At 41.2% G+C, this 20,684-nt stretch overlaps 1 protein-coding gene across 1 annotated transcript; it reads right to left on the bottom strand.

Annotated features, from left to right (window-relative positions):
• Positions 1 to 1,640: 1,640 nt before the first annotated feature.
• Positions 1,641 to 20,481, bottom strand: RP2 (RP2 activator of ARL3 GTPase). Its single transcript, XM_080375332.1, has 5 exons — positions 20,254 to 20,481; positions 11,250 to 11,915; positions 9,537 to 9,651; positions 8,272 to 8,357; positions 1,641 to 4,681 (listed from the first exon to the last, which is right to left on the bottom strand). Exons 1-5 carry the CDS (start codon positions 20,386 to 20,388, stop codon positions 4,598 to 4,600), a joined length of 1,086 nt encoding a protein of 361 aa, XP_080231458.1. The 5' UTR covers positions 20,389 to 20,481; the 3' UTR covers positions 1,641 to 4,597.
• Between the last annotated feature and the right edge of the window lie 203 nt (positions 20,482 to 20,684).

The following is a 20,684-nucleotide window of genomic DNA, read 5'->3' as shown; positions in this document are numbered from 1 at the left end:
CAGCAAGAATGCAGTACTACAGCACACAATAAAGTGCTGCAGCCCACTTGCACCATCCCACTCAAATCCATGCGTGCTAGAGACAATACTTGTGAACCACACTTATTCATAGGTTTTTAATGCTATTGGACTTGAATTTATATGTTTTAGATTGGGTTTAAACATGCCTTGGAAGAGCTGTTCCTGTAGACCTCTAAAGACTTGTGTCACCCTTACGGATTAAGACAGCTTACTTATTAATTCAAAAAAGAAATGGCACAAAGGTCCAAAGGAGTCAAAAAGGAACTTGATAGCAAAAATCCTACAGTTTAGGAACTACTCAGACAGGCACCTGGGCTGCTGTGAGGTCTTAAAAGATTCATGTCATAGTGGCTTTTACTAAATCTTTAAGAAAAAAGCCTGGGGAATCAACACCTAGAAGATATTATCAGCAATACTAATTTAAATATGCACCAAATGCTGAATGCTTTATAAATAAAGCCTAAATTTTTAAAAGCCAGCATTTAAGAGAAGATAAACAGCTACAGAGTTCTCGCTCACACTTGAGTCATTAAAACTCATTTTTGCCCCTATTAGAATGACTGAAGCACATATTCTCTAATAAAAAGTTTCAGGTTGCTTTTCAGAATTAAAAAAAATAACAAAATCTGTCCCAGTTATGTAAATGCAGCCTGGTATGTGGATTACTTTTAAATCCATGCATTTTATGCATGGCTATTAGATACAAAAAAAATAAAGTGGGTAAGTTCCTAGCAATTGGGGCACAGATACAAAGCTTCTGCATGTTAGTATTTGAGGATGCAACTGGTGAAAATTGGGGAAATACTTAAGGGCAGCTTTGCTGTGACTTAGATACTACAAAAAAAATAAAGATTACTAGGCTACTCAGATCCAACTAGGGTACAAGATTTCTTTTTTAAACAGTAAAATTGTACAATAATAGCTAAGTGTAAACCAAAAGCTTTAGTTCTTTAAGGCTTCACAAGTTAACTCAAAAGAAAATTATATTGATACAGTACGTCATGTCCTTAGCAAACATTTACACTTCATGAAAGTTACCCCCTACACCACGTTTAGTTGGAAGATTTTCATTTCTGGCCAGTTTAAAGCTGAGTTTGGAAATTTATTAAATATATACCTGTTTTCAGGAGGTTTTGCCTGTTTTCAGATGTTAAACGGGATATACAAATAAATTGCTTTCTAAATGAACAATTTATTAGTATAACCACCACAATCTTATTTTTGCTGTGAGCACATCACTAGCATGCATCTAGTACCTAAAGAGGTAAGCACAGTTAAAAGGCACAAAACTTTTACAAGATAAAATACAAAACAAAAAAACAACCACAGGCACCCATACATCAGGGAGAAGTACTTTGTCTCCATCCTGGAATCTCTGTACAACTTGATACATGAATAACTTCTTCCATATTTTACTAGGAAAACTGCAGTACAGAGTTAATCATATTCTCAGTGACTCTGGGGAAAAATCCCTGCTGTCAAAAATTCACCTTTCTTCAGTTAGATCTAAGTATCTAAAGTCCCCGTTTAAGCACTGAGTTCAGTTTTTATACTTACTATAACGTAATCATGTTTTGCAATATTTGATAATTTTAAAAAGTCTTCCAGAATCCAGAGCGTAGATTTTCAATGTTTATTATGAATCACATTCACAGTGCAATACAAATTACATAAAAAGCTATACAACAAACGTACAAAGACTACATGAAGCACGTACCATTCTGTAATGCATACAGTACCTGATGCTTAGGCTGGAAGTGTTCTTAACACCTGTTAGCAAGAAATGGAAGTCAAAAGATAAATAACCAGATTGAGAAACTCCTTCATTATTTAGGGTTTTTTTTTAAGTAAAAAACTCTTCATTGATAGCCTCCTTACTAACATTTAAAAAAAAAGCAACACACTGCTCTTTCCCCTAGCATGTAGAACAGTTCTTCCACTGTTTCAAGCCTACATTAATTTTCAATTAATCATCCTGTCCTCCAGCAAAACTAGTCACAAAAAAATCAATTTAGCACTTTGTTTCCAGAGCAGGTTGGTCATGCGAAAAATAAACTATTAAACATACATATAATCATATGTCAGCACATAAGTTTGGAAATATATAGAAGTTTAGAGACCAAGATGGTCCAATATATGCACTGCTTAGATAAATTACACAATGACAGTTCTGAAGTACATTACAAAATTTTAATGTATTTTTGTGGTATGGACAGTACATTTACTGTATGTGTTTGGAATAATTTCATTGACGAGTTGCACTAGTACTTTGGAGACTGATCTAAGGTTTCACGGCCTCTCCTCACACATATATAAAAAAAAAATAATGCTGGCTGGCTAAGTGCAGATAAGTGGCAATTTCCACTACCAGTCAGATTCTGGTGGCAGTTTGATTTCATTTCACTTTGTCAAATAAAAACATTTCACAGAAGTGACATTTTTCTTACTTTCTATACACCAGTGGCTGAGTAACTTCAGGAGATATTTTTCCTTATTTTATCTATGCATAACCTTAACAAGAGGTCCTAAGGACGTATTCTTGATACATAGTTTAAACTAAGGGCAAGCATTTGCCTAGTAGCAACAAAATGACAGCTCAGAATATCTTTTAGGCATGACAGAATTCTGAATTTCAGGAGAACGGATTCTTTCATGTGCTAATTCTAAAAAATTAGGAAAAGATGTGTTTTTAGCCACCCACTTTGGGAGCTCCAGAGCTATGAAACTGATGACTCATTTTCAGTTAAGGTGCACAATATCTTCCCTCTTGACAGATGACCATAATAGGGAAATTACTGCTTTAGCCCCTCAACACAGCCCCAGTACATTCAATGGATTGTAAACGCTAAACTGGCATGCCACAATTTTAATTAAGAAATTTGGTTTTCTGTGTCTGCATGCACAGCCTGTTCAAGTATTACAGAGGGCTTGTAAACCTGGACATAAGTTTAAGTTCATGTAGAAAAATCATTAAGTATGCAATATGCAAAAATAAATCAATAATGTATTTAATATCGATCCATATATATTCGCATTTTAACATGCACTATATAGCAATAAGCATCCTTACTGATCACTATTCAAATGCATCTCCCAAAATGCTAGTAGCACTTCTTCAGTCTGTTTTTAGAATTAATCCAAAATAAACCCTATAGCAGTATAGTACTTTACAGATAAATTTTCACTACTACTACTGAGTGTAAAACCCTTCTCCTGGGGTCTAGTAAAGAACAGGGTTTTTCCATGCCATCAGAGACCTTCTCTGACTCCTGCCTGGTTGCTGTACAGCCCTTCTAGCAAACAACAAAGGTTCCAGAGACCTATTGCTCCAAATCCAAGGGAACTTAATGTATATCCCATCCATGACTTGGGAATACCAGAGACAGCTGCGTCACCGCAGACCCTGAAAGAACCTTAAAGCATCTTCAGCAGAGCACTCATGCTCAGAATTCACCTCAAAGCAGAAGAGCCTGGCGAGTGCTCACTTACCAGAATGGTGTTACAACAACACTTAGCATAACAGCAGTTATGCTTGCTGCTGCAAACAACTCTGTTCAAAAAGATGCTGAAGCAGAATAAGCCAGATGTGCATTTTAGAAGTCATGCATTATTGCTGAAAGCATGCTATAAGAATTCATTTCAGACTAGGCTTTTGAAACAGAACAAGGTCTTAAAATAAAAAGATTAGTTAGGATGAGTTTGGTACAGTTCTCTGGATGATGCTCTGTTTGTGTTGAGAATGTACTCTGAATAATTAGAAAAGATAAGGTGGGCACCTGAAGGAGATAAGGAGACCATCGAGTCAGGAAATTGTTGAACAAAGAAAATTGAAAGGTCTACTCCACCTAGATCCCACCTATTGTGAATGGAATGATTAGGTGTCAAAATCAAATGAGTACATATGTAAAGACGTTGTGTAACCTCTCATGAAAACTGTATAAAATACCTAACACTTCACTGAAAACTTGGGAGCTAGTTGTCCCATGCAAATGGGCTAGCTCCCCAGCGTTGCACAAAAATACCTTTGCTGCTTAAAGACAAAATTAGTCTCTGAGCAGTTACTCTGTGCTGTTTTGGCATCACTTTCAGAAAAAGTCAACGACTACAGCTTCCTCTCTGGCCCCCAGTGAAGACATATTTGCATGTGGGAAAGTTTTGAACAGCAAGTTTCACATAAATGCACTTTCTAAACAATGTGTCTGAGTTAAAGATAACAATTACTACTGCAGCAAATTTGAATCAGCATTGCACTTTTCAAATATGTATTACCATGAGATGTCGACAAGAAACATTCAAGTATCAACAGAAGTATAGAAATCACTGGAAAAAAGTTAGTAGAAAACCTCCATTGTTTCTGGAATTGAAATACAAGTTTTAAACACAACGTATGTGGGGATCTATGCCATTTACCCCAGTTCAGGTAATATGGTATTAAAACCACCAATAGCTTTACAAAAGGGATATATGAGGAATACAAAACCAAATGACAAAACTTCTCACATACTACAGCCATATTCAAGCCAAGTGTCATCCAAGTGCCAAGATAAACTGTGTGTGAACACCTTCATATTAAACTTCACATTCCCATCTGCATGTCAGCGAAGTTGTAGAAATTGTCTACATCTTGAGATGCTGATGCCTTGCTCTCCGATACAAAAACCTGTTTTATTAAACAAGGAAATAGTTATGCATCACTAATAAAGAAATTCAAGTAGTCTTTGTTCATTTGGAGCCAGTAATGGTTATTTTTATTTTTGGATTTCATGAGGGCACATCTCTGTTAGTTTCCACTGTGTGACAGATTAGTCCTAGAATTCTCTCGGCTCTGATGCACCCTTTGTTACCATCATCTGTCCTTATCAGACCTGCTTGCTGCAGTAACCCTTCCAGAAACGGGAAATAAAAGTTCTGGGCTCAATTATACAGGGGTCACACCTTAAGCTAGTGTCCATTTATGTGGATAACTGGCTAGCTAAAAAAAGGTCTCATAGACATAGTCCAGCTGGCTGGACAAAAATGCACATCGCTCTCAGCTTATCTGAAGTAAAGCAAAATACACTGTCTTTGGCTGTTCTTGTTACACAATAACAGGAAGATTTCGGTGGGAAAAGAATGTTGCAGGTGGGAACAGATAACTACAGAAGAGAAGCAGGGGTGGACTTGGTATTTAGGCAACTAACCAATAATGAGCTTAACTTTTGTAATATGTATGAGCTAATTATAGGAAGGCATAAAAGGTGACTGTAAGAGACAATAAATGAAGTCTGCTGATCACTCATATTGAGTGACTGTGTCTTCCCTCCGTCGCGACACATTTAGATGTGTTTTGCTTGGTATCATAAAGCCCTGTCCAGGAGAGGGGAGGAAAACAAACATGCAAAAACCTTAGACTACCATTTAAGTTTTCCTTTAGCAGAAAGGCAGAATTTGTAAAAATTACTCCCTTGCACTATATTGCCCTCAAAAAAATTAGTTGCTTCTTCAGCAGATGATTTAAAAAAAAAAAACCTTCAATTACATTTGCATTTTGCAAAATTGATCAACACATGTGAAAGTCCAAGCTCTAGGACAGTCAACTTTGAAAGCTTTCACAAGTCAACTATTAATGCCTTAGGCAATGCCCGAATAATTCAGTAACAGACAGTGTTGTGGCTGTTCATCAGTCTTAACATGCAAGTGATAGTCTCAAAAACTTAGAGTTCTTACTATCTTACATTTTCTATACCTCAAGAGGATACCATCATTATCTCAGCACATGTGTTGGCACAGCCAACTGAGCTATTCTGGGACTGTAGGAATGGGTTATTCCAGATGACTGTGCTCTTACAGTCACCACTTTTCTGCTTCAGCTCAGAATACCACATGGGTGTAAACTATCACAGTTCCTTGAATTGGTTTACTTAAGCTATGTATTAAGATTAGTACCCTGTTATCCAGTAAATTTCCAATTAAAAAAAATAATTATATCATCACTTTGTAGTTTCCTAGACTGCTGTTTGGATGCATGGTAGACTTCTGTTTGAAGGGACTTAAGACCATCTACTAATTATTTGGCAGTTGTTTGGTGCAACAGCAACAGGTACCACAGCCACAACAGCTGAATCTTCTTTCAGCATCCTTCCCTACCAAGATATTACCATTTAAATTTTGCACAGTATTTTATGAATAAGTGATGATACAGAAGAACACCACTAGAAAGCATCCAAAAAAAAAAGTGCAGAAGGTCACACCAGAAAGAATGTCAGAGGTAAAGAGTGCAGATGTACCTAGTCCACACAAACAGGAAGTCTAACTTAAGTGCACAGCATAGAGCTCTCCTTGTAACATGCTGTTTCTACCAAACAGCTCAAAAAACTCTGGTGGTACTGTTGCTGAAGAGCTTTTCTACCCTTACTATAGTATCCAGAGTTGTTTATCAGATTTATATCAGAAACAAGAACTTGGTGAAATTATGGCTGTTAACAGACAAATTTCATAATTTTTAACTCTGGTTTTCAAACACAAATGTAGCTAGCTGCTTAAAAGCAGATTAATCTTCTGCAAAGTCTTACAGGATACATGATTTCCTAAGAGCTTTGCTTACTGTTTCTTGATCAGGGATACCTATAATTCTTTCTGAGCACTATAACAACTCTCAAACATGATAAGGGTAGCCAACAATGAAGCAAAAACATTTTACAGAGCATTCCCGAACCTTCTGGAGTAATAAGTATGAAGTTTGTTACTCCCTAAATTGCTTCTAAACTATGACCAAAGAAACACATTTTCTAAAAAAAGAATATGCATGATATTCAGTCATCTAGGGATCTATGCACAAAGCCAGTGTTTATCGGAATTCTGGAGTTACATTTTATCTGAATAAAGATATATACTTCTCAGGAAGCCCAAAGTTCTGCTTCCTACTTCAGAGCAGCAAGTATTTAGTAAGCGATGTAGATTTTACTATGGAACCAGGCTGTAAACAGAAGTTTAAAATCCAGATGCAGTAAGTAATTCCGTATTCGGAACTGAACCCAAACCCTACAGATTATCTCCAAGAGCAATGCTTACTTCACAGCATGGAGTGCACAGTCTGAAGTTTCTGGATACATCTCAGATCAGGGCATTCATAGAATTATAGTAACAGACATCAGTCATTTTAGTGAGGAAAACAAAATTTTATTTGTTCTTATATTTAATATCACTTCAGTCTTTGAATAGAGAAAAAGATCTAGAAGAACCAGTGAATTACTACCCAGTATCAGCTTTGTTCTGTGTGGAAAAAAAAGTAATATGCTAACCACACTAAAAAAAGCCACTGTAAGCTCCTGTTTTTTTACATTTTTCTGGTGAAACTGGTGGTGATGACTATTGGGTCACAAGAAGAATCAGTAATATCACAATACTGCCCAGACTATAGTTCTAGCATTCTTCAGAATGAGAGCCAAATTAAAGCCTGCTACATATCAGGTTTTCGCTGGTGCAATAAGCAAACATTAGCTGCATTTGAGATGACTTATTACAAGACAACTGTTTCTCAGAAACTAGGCAGTCTGGTTCTGAGTAACTCTTTTGAAAGGAACTGAAAGACAGCAAGCAACTGTATGGACACTATGTCTCGAAGCCATTCTAGTCTTCATTGAGGAGCTGCTTGAAAGCAAAGGGTTTGTCATTTCCTTGTTATCAGGAGTGCTCTAATTGTTTCCAGAAACTTTCTCAAAGCCAATGTCATTCAGAGAAATGGGGACAGCAAGCAAAGAGGAAATGTGGTGTAAAGAAGCTACAGTAAAACAAGCTGACAGAAGAAGGAGGAAAAAAATGCCTTTCAGGAAGACACCTGTAGTATCTTACACAGCAAAAGTAAACCTTGAAAAAAGTTGAAATCCGATCATATTACATTTATCAAGGTTTAATAGACTAAAACATGACACAGCAGAGTTTAGTATAAGACTTGAGCAGAGCTTTTCCGTACTACATTTATGGAATTTGTTTTTACTATTATATGAAATAAGAGTTTTAAGTGGAAATCTACTGTTCAATGGATATGGGGATTTAGTACTCTTTCCTAGGGCTATTTTTCTTGTCTCTGACAGGCATCTTGAGTTTTTGGGTACAAAAGAAACTAAAACAACAGCAAGAAAATAGCATATCCAGATTTTACTATTCAGAAACTTTAAAAGGTTGTCTAGTACATCAATGCCACAGCTTGAGCATCAAGTATCACAGACATTCTGTATGATTTTCTGCCAATAAAGCAATACACCAGCTTACCTTGGTCCCGCTAAAAACATCATTTACAGTGCTCTGACATCCTTCCACAGCACCATCTCCACTGAACTCCAAAGCAACCACTGAACCTAGAAGACAGTTTCATCTAGAATCAACACCACTTTCAAACTTGAAACAGTAGATTTCTCAACCCATAGAGAACTGTGAAGCTTGCAAGAAGTGTTTCATGGTTTTTGCTTGAGCAGCCATAACACAGGATAAAGAATTAAAAACACCTAACCATAGCTTCAAAGTACAGTGTTATCTGAGAAGAAAATATCTGCAATTCCATGCTCATTTTTGCAGAGATTCTGGCAGGATTCCAGTTTTACTTCTTGAAAGGCAGCAATGGCACAAAACCACTACGGAGCACAGGGCATCATGGAAGTGAGTCAGACTATACTGCTCAAATAGTGAGCCATTTCACAGACATCTGGAGCAGGACTGAGTCATTCAGGCATTTTTGCCTCAGTCCCAAGATAGAAAACGGCCTGATTTCTAGACTCGTTCTCACCCACTGTTTGCAGATCCCCTTTCTCTGGTTTCATTCTGAACACATTATTTCTTCCCACATGGGTGCAAGATAGCCCTTAAACTAGATTGTCATCTAATAACAACTTTTGTCCTATTCTTGCAATAAGTATCACAGACCTCTTACATTACTATCAAACAAACTGCATGTTGCTACTAAGTTTGGGAGCGTGTATTGAGCTTTAGCATGTAACAGATGGCAAGACGTCAGTACTTCTGCAGGAAGAGGCAAAACCCAATTACAGTCAGATCAATAAAAAGGCTTTTGAAATACTCTGACAGTACACCAGTTATAAACAGGAATTTAACACTTGCCTGCTTTATACACATCTATACTGGATTTGCTTAAATATGTATACAGGAACACTGAACATCCAGGTGGCTTAGCAGCAATGGTGCTAAGTTAGAAACAGCCTAAAAGCTTCTTCTGACCATGCCAGACAGATCTGCATCTGCCATTGCTCCTGAGCTTTGCAGCTGGACCACTAGAGGGGGGGCAGAGCCACAAAATACGCATGGAATGGCTCATTTATGATGCCTTCAGGAGTTTCAGCTGGTTTAGGGCCTGGTTTAGGCTTTGGAAGCCTTTGGATGAGGCTTCCAAAACTCATCTCAACTGGCTTTACATTATGCCCTTCAAACACAGTCTTCTCCTTCAGTCCTCTTTGTTCTCCAGGGCTCTCAAGTGATAGCTAGATTTCTATAGCAAGAAGAGAAAGAAAACAACACAAACTCACCTTTTTCAAGCAGTGGAATGAATTCTGATGCACGCTGTTGGAAAACTCTGTGAGCATCCTCTGCCTTCATTAAGACTTCTTTAGTCTGTACCAGCTGAAAGCCTTTACCAGTCATCTTTCAACAGAGAAAGAATTCATGTTAAAAATGCTTCCCAGGCAGAAAGTTCAACTCAAGTATCCATTTTCCCCACACACATTAAGTCACAGAGCAAAGGGACCCTTTCTGCTTTTTTCAAAGACCATTTGCTTTTTCTACATTTCTGTTTATTTTCATTCCATTCATCCAGATTTTCTTCTCTGCCCTAGTGCACCTAGACGAGTAAATGTGAATATTTTTGTTTTATATTATGGCCCTGGGTTGTGTTTTTTTTCCCCACAATCCCTCACAAGCTGAAACTAATGGGAGTTAAAAGCATTCAGCATCTGGAGTCAAGCAGTTAGTTCTTGTTAGTCTGCAATAGCTCAGTCAAGGGTTAGCTCAAACTTCATCTATCCGCTGCTGAAGTTTTCCATTTTGGAAAAATAGTTACAAACTTTCAAACACACACAACTTTTTACTTCAAATCTAATGCAAAACAAAAAGCATATGAAGAAGGAGCAACAATGTATTTCCAAAGCATCGATTAATCCACAGAGCCGTAAGATTTCTACAGAATCTCACTAACTAGTCTTTTAGCATCTTCTTAACTGTAATTTCTAAGGAACTAACACAGGAGAACAATCCATTATCCTTTTGACTGTAGCTATTCCTTCTTCATAAAAGAAGAACCCATAAGTATCATCTCCCTTCATTCCAGTAGCTGTTCGTAACTCAGTTCCATAAAAATCCAACTGGGCAGCGGGGAAGCATGGAAACACCCTACAACTTTCTTTCCTTGCAGTTAAAAACCCAAGGGAAAAAGCTCCATTAGTTCTTTTGTTGATCCTACAGCACTGGGATCAGCAGCTTTTGCAGATACCTCTCTCAGAAGCCACAGCTCATGCTTACTGGCTCTGTCATCCCTGGCACTCCAGGGTGCTAAAAGCAGCCAGCAACTCCCAGATTTTAGCTCCAGGAAAGCCCAAACTCAGCCAAGCTTAGGAGCTGCTGCCTCACCAGGGGTAGGTGGGGGTTGGGGGAGGAAAAAAAACCCACACACCACAAAACAGCTCCAGCTATTTAAGTAATCCAAGACAGCTGACCAGCCATGACCATGACAAACAAACACTGCCCCTTCCAGAAAAAGTTCCAGTACTAGGTGGCAGGGAGGATATAACGTAACAAGGTATTTTTTAAAAGTCTTTCTTAGTACTGGATAATCTTTCAGGACTGACAGTTTTGTTAGACATCACTTTTAGGGCAGTAAGCTAACAATTGGCTATACCCCTTTCACAAGCAATTGCTTTTGCTAATCACTTACTCCACATTTGGCCAAGTTCATCCAATCAACTATGCATTTTCTTCGGAATGTAGCTTTGGTGTGCCATGATGGAAAAGCACACTGGAACTATTAGAGGATAGACATGCCAGTCACAGGATGTCAGCTATAAACCAGCTGTCTGATCAGATGATCTCCAGTCTCTCACTTTGCTTTAAGGTTTTAAACAGTGCAGTTGATCAGTATGGTTAGTAGACAAGCAGAGCCTCTGCATTCTCCTTTCAGGGAGTACCAGAGGCTGTCCAGGGGAAATTTCAATTAGAAAATCAAAAAGCTGAACACGAAGGTCACTTACCTCATCAATTAACTTCCTGGCATTTGCAGTTGTGTAGTCACCAGCAAAAAACACAGCCAAACACGATTCATCACTGCTTTTCTGTCTCCGCCCTCGAGTTACTGGTACTATGCTCCTCATAGCATCAGTAGAAATTCTGACAGCTTTCAGCTCCTCAGAAGCGGGCAAAGGAACATGATCTTGGACTACAGCATTCTCAGGCAAAAGGCCCCAATTATTTTCTCCTGACACAGGGGTAAAGTCATGGATGTTGCTCCATGTGTTATTGAAGATACTCAGTCCAGCATCTTTAAATTGTAAAGCAAGCTCAGGATAATAGTACTGGAAACATCCGAATTTCATACCTGTAGAGGACTCTATAATAGGCTGGGTGGCACAGCACAAAAATACCTCCAGCTTTCTGCAGTCCCGAGTGCGAAACTGTTGGCAGGCCACTATGCATTTACAGTCTTTGCAGTCACGGAAAAACACACTGCCTTTTACTGGTCCTAAAAAGATTCGGCAGTTTACACAGTCATCAATAGTGATTGTAGCAGAATGGTCAAATATGTAGATACTACAATTCTCACAGTCCTGAATGACAAATTGTTGCCCTGCTACTTTTCCAGGCAGTCGACCCACAGTTTCGTCTTTAAGTCCAGAAAAAGTGTAATCTTTGGGGTCAATCTGAAAAAGGAAGGACGAAAAAAATAAAAAAGTTAAAATCTTCACATACAGAGAATATTACAATGCTAAATGTCAACTTACATGCATTCATTGAGGTAGCACTGAACTGTACAGGATAATCTGCCAGAAAACTCTTCAGAGTGCTAAGAAATCAGAAGCAACTCTTCTAGCTAAACAACTAAACAACTCAATGCACAGTGTTGAGGTACAACAAAGAATTGAATCTACATTTCTGAGATGCTCCAGTGGAAAAAAAAGCTAACTCAGTTAGTCCTCTAATAAAGAAAGGGGGCATGAGGAGCTAGTTTTCTCTGTGGACTGTGAACAGTTCCAGCAAGGATGATGGTCCTGACTATTATCATAATAACCATAATAAATGAATTGGCCAACATACTTACAGATCCATAAAGCTACAGATACACAGTATTTCCTTTTCAAGTAGCTTCCTTGGTCATATTTTACCACAGCTCAACATGTTGCAAGGAAACCCTGCTGCTTTCAGGCAGTATCTCCTTTATTGTGTTTACAAACTACAAAGATTACTGTGATACTTATCTGCATCACAGCATTATCTTGTGCTAACAGCAGCTATGGGATTGTTTTAGCTACAACGGCAGCAGTGGTGCAGGGGCCTCTTCTCCAGCATCCCATCGCTTCTACCCCCCACCGGGGAGGGACACTTCAGAGAGACTGTGGCTTTCCCTGGGACTCTCCACTGAGGAGCAGCGACACCCAGGACAGTATGAGATACAGCTGTACAGCATGAATAATACAGCCCATGCTGTCATAACACCAAAGGAATCCGAGCTGGCTCATTTCTAGATATGTATAAGTCTCAAAATAACTGCAATTCCCCAAGCAAATTCTACTCTGCCCTCTTGTGAAAGCTTATTAAAACAGCACTTAGAAATATACAAGTACCTGAACTAGCCTAACACAAGACCACTTCACAAACCTGGTATTTGATTATCAGCCTGAGGTCCCTAAAGCTTGCTGCACCATAATCAGTGTTAATGCATTACAACAATTTCTGTATAGTCCAGTTTGTAATAAACTCCTCCTGCCCAGCACTGCACGTTTGCATGAGATTTAGAGACCCGAGAAAGGCACAACCCAGGATGGGTTAGTGCCAGACACTCACTAAACCAGCTCAGCCTAGGTAGCTTTTGTCCAGAGCAGCTAATGAAAACCAAAAGTCTCTACCAACCAATAAAAGGTACTCCTTTATATACAACATAGCTGACCTCCGGACAGGAGAGGTGGTTTGCAGCTGATGAATTTCCCACAAAATGCAAGTTGCGACAATGAAGATGGCTTCCTAGAAATCTCCCCTCAGTCATACTTAACAGCACTAGTACACATCCAGGAAAGTTAGCTGGAAGAATTACAAATAAAACTGGGAGGCTCGAATAATAACAAACATGGAGACACAGCCACACGGTACGATTAGGATTCAAACTTCTAAGGTCTTAAGTCTCATGTAACCTTACATATTTGATCCACATATATTTATACTTATATTCTCTCAAGTTTAAGAACAGAAGTATCAAAATTGTTTTTGGACATGTTCTTCCCAGGCATCTCCTAGAATGCTTATGTGTAATATATATAACATTTGTTTGCTTGCTTTTTAAATAACCTTGGGAGACAAGCTTACTGCCTTCACAACAGGGTATAGAAGAACAGTTACTTCTCTTCGGGAGGAGGAATTCCTAGCTTCTGGAACTTACAGCTTTTTTGAAAATAGGCACCTAAGCATGTCCTTCTAAATTGCCCTGCTCTAAAAAGCCTCTCCAACAGCACTAGCTCATCCTACACAACAGCCTTTACAGAAAGATATGTGAAACTTCAACTTCATCTTGCAATTTCATTTAGGCCTAGGTAAAAAACATTGGTTAATCAGCTAACCCACAGCTTACAGACAATTTTAAATGAGTACACTTGAAAAAAATAGTAGTTGAATTTAAATGATAAAAAAAAATGTCAACTTATTACTAGATTCAGGAGCTCAATTTTATTTCCCTGACGTGAATCAAGAGTTCTGCCCTGACACAACTCTTACTTCTTAGTTTGTTCACCACACTAGGGAGTTGGCCAATTTCCTCTAATTTTGCTTTGCAGTTTTCCTTTTAAAGACCAAGAATATTTATTGACTAACACTTCTGTCCACACTGGAGGGACTCAACAAAATAGATTTAATACTCTCTCCTCCCACTGGGTTATTGCTCCTGTGAGGAGGGGGTAATCTAAGAGACTGTGGTAGATCTGAACGTTCTACTTCCCCTGGGTAAAAGAAGCATGCCAGAAAAAGGAGTGTGAAAGCAGAACTACAGTTTTGAGGATGCATCCAACAACTGTTAATATGCTTATCACAGAGTTCCATGCTCACCATCTCTGAAGTCTGCAGTTATCATCAACAGGTTAGTATTAAACCACTGCATCCACCTTCCTTCCCCTGACAGTCAACACTAAGTGCTGCTTAAGCTTTGTCTCAGCAAGGTAGCAAAAAACCAGGCTAGGAAAACAAAAAACAACAGAAGATAACCATACAGCCACATACAACCATTACCAGGGCTATGTAGATTTTGCTGCCTGTTCATCTGGTGCAACTTTTGCTGTAAAATCCTAAGCATGTGGCAGGTCAACAAAAATCAGCTGTTCAAAAGCTCATGTATTTGCATTTGGATAAAGCTTGAAAGAACTTTGTCCAAAGCCACCTATCTCACCCGGACAGATGCTCTACTCTCCATCTCTTAATACATTTTGAAATGTCTTTTTTTCCCCCCCCAGACTGGTGTAAGTCCAAATGATGACAGTACAGAGACAACTTCTAATGTTTTCAGCTAAATTTGGAGTAGGTATGAGTTCTACATTAATAGATATGCATGCAGTTCAAGAGTTGAAACCTTCTAACAGAAGTGCTATGTGCAGGTTCAGGAATTACTCCATAGACAGACTGAAAATAACCAGATAGGATGAAGAAGTAATCCCTGCTTACACAATATTGTCCTCAGAGGTACAGAAGTCGCAACTTTGGTTATCAGCGATGACCAAGTCTCTTAAAAAGGACCGGAGGACAAATTGTAAGGAGCAGAGATTTTAAAGAACAAAGAAAAGAGAGAAGTGAAGGCAAACAAAAGCCTGTCATGGTTGCTTTGAACTCTACGAAGTTCTGCTGCAACAAGTGCAAGGTGTATTAAGCAGCTTTCCTTCCTGCAAACACTTGTCTTGCAAGAAGGTCAGAGAGCAGACGTGAAGGCTGCAGATGACGTACATCTCTTCAACTACCATTATCCAGTTTACTGGCACCAAGACAAGGCAGCTCCCATCTGGAAGACGACTTAGAAGTATTAAACCCTCACAGGTTTTAGCGGTGACCATGCCTCGAATCACCAAGGATCCCAACAGCTTCTTGAACTCTTTCTGCTATGAGTTCATATCTTAACAAGACTTTTCCCTGGGTCCATCAGGAAAAGAGTTTTTGTCAGCCACGATATCCCACCACAAATACAAGACGACACTGCTGTTCTTAATGGATCACAGTTCTTCCCATGTTACCTGGGTCTAGCCTGCTGAGAAAAAAAGTAATTTATAAAGTCTTTCTAAACCACTTACACCAAGGTCTTCTCTTCTAATATAATTCTCAAAACAATCATTCCCTCTCTCTCTAAATCATAACTGATGGCAGTTCAGCTATGGGCTTAAATACAGTTGATGACATATAAGAGTCAGCTTCTGACCCAGTGACATTAAAAGCTGCAGCTATAGGGTAGGCACACAAACTTAAGAAGCTTTACGTGCTATTTCTGTCGGTAGGGAATTAACAGAAAGGAAATAAGTAAGAAAATTGCACTCCCAGGCCTAGACACTTCTGCATATTCACACTTGCATGGGTTCAGTACCCTTAAATACTGAGCTGCAACAACCACTGGAGACTTTTGAAGCTACCTCTGGCAGATGTCTAGATTCTCAGGCAACAAGAAAGTGTTGAAAGAGTGACTGGAACTGGCATATACTGTCCCTAGCATACAGTTTTTCCCATCTTGGAGTATCTCCTGCATACCTTTACTTCAGATGTGGCCAATAAAACAGTCTGAATGCACATTTTATTCTATTCTTCGTAATCTTCCCTCTCTCCCACATACCCACAATAGCATAAAATGGTCATTCTCATACTTTTCTGAGCAGCAAACTATTGCCAAATACTGCAGATGGAAGAGGAAGAAGAAAGGAAATTACTACATGCCTACATCTGACTTAATTGGAAATATTGTTTAGTAAGTACCTGCTGACTATCAACTATCAGCTGATAGACTACTTTTTGAGACATACAGCAGTAGTTCTGGTGTACTGGGAAGCGTAAGAGAGATGCATTGGATTTAAGGGCAAAATATTTCATTGTTTAGTTAGAGGGAAAAAAAGTGATTTAATTTATATTCCAAACCAAATGACTACCAAATTCCAAATAAAATGACTACCTAAATGAGATCTAGATAGTTAAAGATGCCCACATCAGCTCAGACCATTCTAGCAGAATCCTCAAATCTAAGGTAACTACGTACGATTTATGTAGAAAGCTAAACTTCTGAGGGTTTTTTTTTTAACTGTTTGAATACAGCCATCACTGTCTGATATATCGACGATAGGATAGCTGCATGCTGGCTATCAACTAAAGCAATTAAGCTGCAAGTCTACTGACGTAAAACAAAACCCTACTTGTTCCTTTTAAAATGAAAAATCATCGGGGGGGGGGAAGGGAAGTCCCTCTGAACTTTAAATGCCATTGCGATCATAATTAATCCAATCCTACTTCTATGAAGATTAGACAATGGCAAAAAAGATAATGCAGCTTTGTATGCTTCTCCTGCACAGGTCACAGCACGTGGGTATGTCTGCTGTCACAAGACACAAAACCCCAGTTCCTGTCTATATGGACCCATACTCAAGTTACTGCTGTGGTTATGGCTCTGGTCATGCATGTAAACAACATTAGTCACAGAAGACAGTAAGGTAAGAAAGGAAAAGGGAAACTGGGAGCAGTAATACAATCTTAAATTCTAGGTGGAAACCTGCTGAAGAAGGCCAAGGAGGACTAAGCACCACCAAGTTCCTCTCCCACACTTGGTCAGAAGGGGACTCTTATGACAGCCCAATGACATCAACACATAACAAGTCCTTAGGAGGCAGTGCAGAAATAACAGACTCAATCTGCTTACTCTCTTCGACTAAGAATCCCAAAGCAGCAAGAAACTGAATACTCATCCTTCTCCCTGTTGTTTTCAAGATAAGCTGATCCTTTGGTTCTTCTGCTGCACCGTGAGTAATCTTCACACAGTTCTCGGAAACCAAGGGTCAGCAAGCATTACAGAGATCTCAGCAGACTCACAACGCAATCTGAATTTGATTAATTTTTGCATACCCTAAAAACGCAAACTTCTGTCGTCACCTAAGTGAGGTCACGTAGGAAGTTGACAAGATCCCCAAAATTCATATACTTCCCTTATTTTTAATTCAACTATCAGTACCTTATAGTATTTTGCATTTAAAGTTTTCTACAACATGGTGCATTTTCAGGGCTATTATACAAGAGTTACATGGCCACTAGGATACTGTCCTGTTACTCTGGCTAGGTCTACACTGGCAGACAGTACCAATACTCATCATCTGTTGCCACCAGAACATAATTAAAATAGACTACACTACTGATGCTTTCCTTCAGAAGCAGAAGAAAGTTTCACTGGAGGAACTCTTCAGGTTCAGAGCTTCTTCCAGCATGGCTGTCAGCTAGCAGTCACTTCACATCCCTAATCAGACAAGCACACACACATTTGTGTGCCCACACTTCTCTGCCTACAATGAGAGTATCAGCATGGTATTAGTTTACAGGAAGACAGCTGGAGTGTCTGAGCAGCAAGACTTACCCACCCATGACAACATACAAGGGATAGCTTACAAGAACTGCAGGCAATTGCCAAACCTGCTTGCAGAACCACACTATAACCAGAACTGCATCACCGAGTAGGAGAGCCTAACGTTAGAAACAATCCCCCAACTGAAATGGTACATCAACACATTATTAGAAGTAACAGGAAATGAACTTCAAAAGACCACCAGCCTATCTGTTGACAGAGTCGAGGTTTTCTGGGTTCAAAATACAATTCAATGCACCTGATGAACAAAAGGGAGTATTGATGTTGCAAGTTTTCCCACTGACTTCAGTCTGTGTGTGAACAAAAATTGTGAAATGGGCAAGTGTAATATACGTGATGCATCAGAAATGAGAAAGCAATAGGCAACTGGATAATATATATGGGACAACACTTAAGGCTGCTACATTAATACTGATCTAGTACTGCTTATACAAACTGAGTTCAACCAGTTTAGCACACTAAGCGCTCAGTATTCCTTTACCTATAGCCAGGTGCCTCAATACTGCTTTCCTGGATATAATGTACTAAGCATACACCCAAAAGCCCCACGAAAGGTAAGGCTGCAAAGAGCAAGAGAAATGAGCTTAAACATTAAGTAGCTGTTCTTGAGCTGGACAGTACAAAATTATGCAGCTAAGTTGACTGCTTCTGTGGCTCAGTAGCACAGCACAAACTCACTGATTCTTCTAGTTTCTAAGAGGCTTTTATAGAACAGGAGGAAGTTGTTGTACATGCAATACATTACATGCTTTTTTTTCCCCTCCAGAGATAGATTGTTGGTGCTGCAATAGCCTCGTCTGTTAGCTTGAATATACTTCCAGCACGTCAACAACAGTCATCTCCTTAGCAACAAGGCTGGCTGTTCTCTGAATCAAGTATTTCTATGTCCTGACCTTCCTCCTTTTAGTTTTAGAAGTTAGTGCCACATAAGCAGATTGGGTAAAAAGTCTCGTATCTGTTGAGCTTTAGCTGACGAATTTGCTCTAAAACTAAATAACATGATTTCAAATGCTCATTTAGTAATTTACTTTTGCACAGAGCTAAGACTTGTTCTGCTACTCTAAAATGTGGTTTCAGTACAGCCCCTCTCCCTGCGAGAACAGTCTCCAAACCAGTAACAGGCTGCCACCCTCCCCTTCTCTCTCCAACGTGGCACTACAAATATCCACTAGCAAGTCAAAGCAACAAGCCCAACACAGATCAACCATCTTTATCCTCAAGGAACAGATTCCTCCAGGCCATGCACACACTCTCTCCATCTCAGCTTGTTTTAATCTACTTGGAAGACTTAAGGGACACCCTAGAGCACACGGCCAAGTTTAAAAAACAAGCAAGTTAAGCATTTAAATAAGTTCACACATTTTCTTTTCTATACTTGTAAAACATGGCCTAAAGGTTTGGGAATGTTGTTTGCTAAAACCACATCAATTGTTTACTGCCTGTCCCGTTTTCTCCTTCCCCACCCAAAGGCGGCGGGAGCAGAGGGGAGGCCTGGCAGGGCTGCGGTGTCACGACATTTCAGAAGTGAAACTTGAAATTAAGGTGGGAAGAAATACATTTAATCCAACACTTCAGTGCTTTCCTGCTTGAGGCTTCATGATTGCCTTCAGCAGGTCAGGAAACAGCACTGGAAAGGATTTGTCTTCATCTGTCACTTCAGGGACTGGCAAGCTAGTTCTAGTTCCATTACCTTTAGAAAAAAAAAAAAAAAAAAAGAAAATCCCCAAACCAAACATCTAAAAAACCGCGACTCAAAAAAAACCCCCTCAACAATCCCAGCAGCCAAGCGGGAAGGGCAGATACTCCTGACAGCCCGGACAGCAGCCCCAAGCGTTACCCTCCCCGCACGGCGGGTGCGGAGACCCGGGCTCAGCCCGGCACACGCCGCCAGCGGCCGCCATCCCCGGGCCGGGCCCCGGCGCGCACCCGCGGGGCTCTCAGCCGCCCCGCAAGCCCCGACGGCGGGCGGGCGCACACCGCCCGCGGTGGCGGCCACGGCCAAGCCGGGGGCCAGCACCTGCCTGGGCAGCGGGGGGGCGGCCCGAGGGCGCTGCCCCACCGTGAGCAGCCGCCGCCGCGGGCAGGGCACAGCCCGGGCGCTGGTGCTGGCACAGGCGGCAGCCACAGGACGCGGCGTGCCGGCCCCTCCGCTGGCAGCTGCGGGCGCCTGGTAACCCCCTGGGGCCAAATACTTTTTGTTTTTTGTTAAACAAAGGCACTTCCCCGCGCGGGCCGAGCCGTCACCGCGGCACCGGGGGAAGCGGGCTCCCTGCCGGGGCGCTGCCCCCGCGCCGAGCCCCGCCACGGCGGCAGCCCCGCGACCGCCGGGCGGCGAAGCAGGGCGAGGCGCTGCCCCCCGCCAAGGCAGCCGAACCCCCGCCCGAGCCCCGCGGCCGCCGGGACGGTACCTTGGGTCGCTGGTCCCAGCTGTACTGCGGCGCCTTCTCCTCGCCGGCCGCCGAGTCCTGCCCGGCCGCCGCCGCCTGCTGCTGCTGCTGGCCGCCCTGGGCCGGCTTCCTACGGCGGGAGAAGAAGCAGCCCATGGCGCCGCCGCCGCCGCCCGGCCGGCCCGCGGGGAGAGGCTGGGAGCACGGGAGCGCGCGCCAGCGCAGCGCCTCGCCGCCCCGCCCGCTTCCGGTTTCCCCCGTCTCCCGTAACGACGGCGACACTTCCCCCCGCCCCGTCCCGCTCCAGCCCTCGCAGAGCGGCCGCCCGGCAGGGGAAGAGGCCCAGGCGGCGGCGGGAAGGGCAGGCGGCGCACCCCCGGGGCCGCGGGGAAGCGCAGAAATGCGTCTGTCGGCGACCGCCATCGCCCCCCGCCCCGAGGGTGCCCCCACGG

This window comes from Falco punctatus (genome assembly GCF_963210335.1).
Source record: "Falco punctatus genome assembly, chromosome: 2".
In the NCBI taxonomy this organism is placed as follows: domain Eukaryota; kingdom Metazoa; phylum Chordata; class Aves; order Falconiformes; family Falconidae; genus Falco; species Falco punctatus.
Note: the sequence above shows the minus strand (reverse complement) of the source record. Positions and strands in the feature narration are given on the sequence as shown.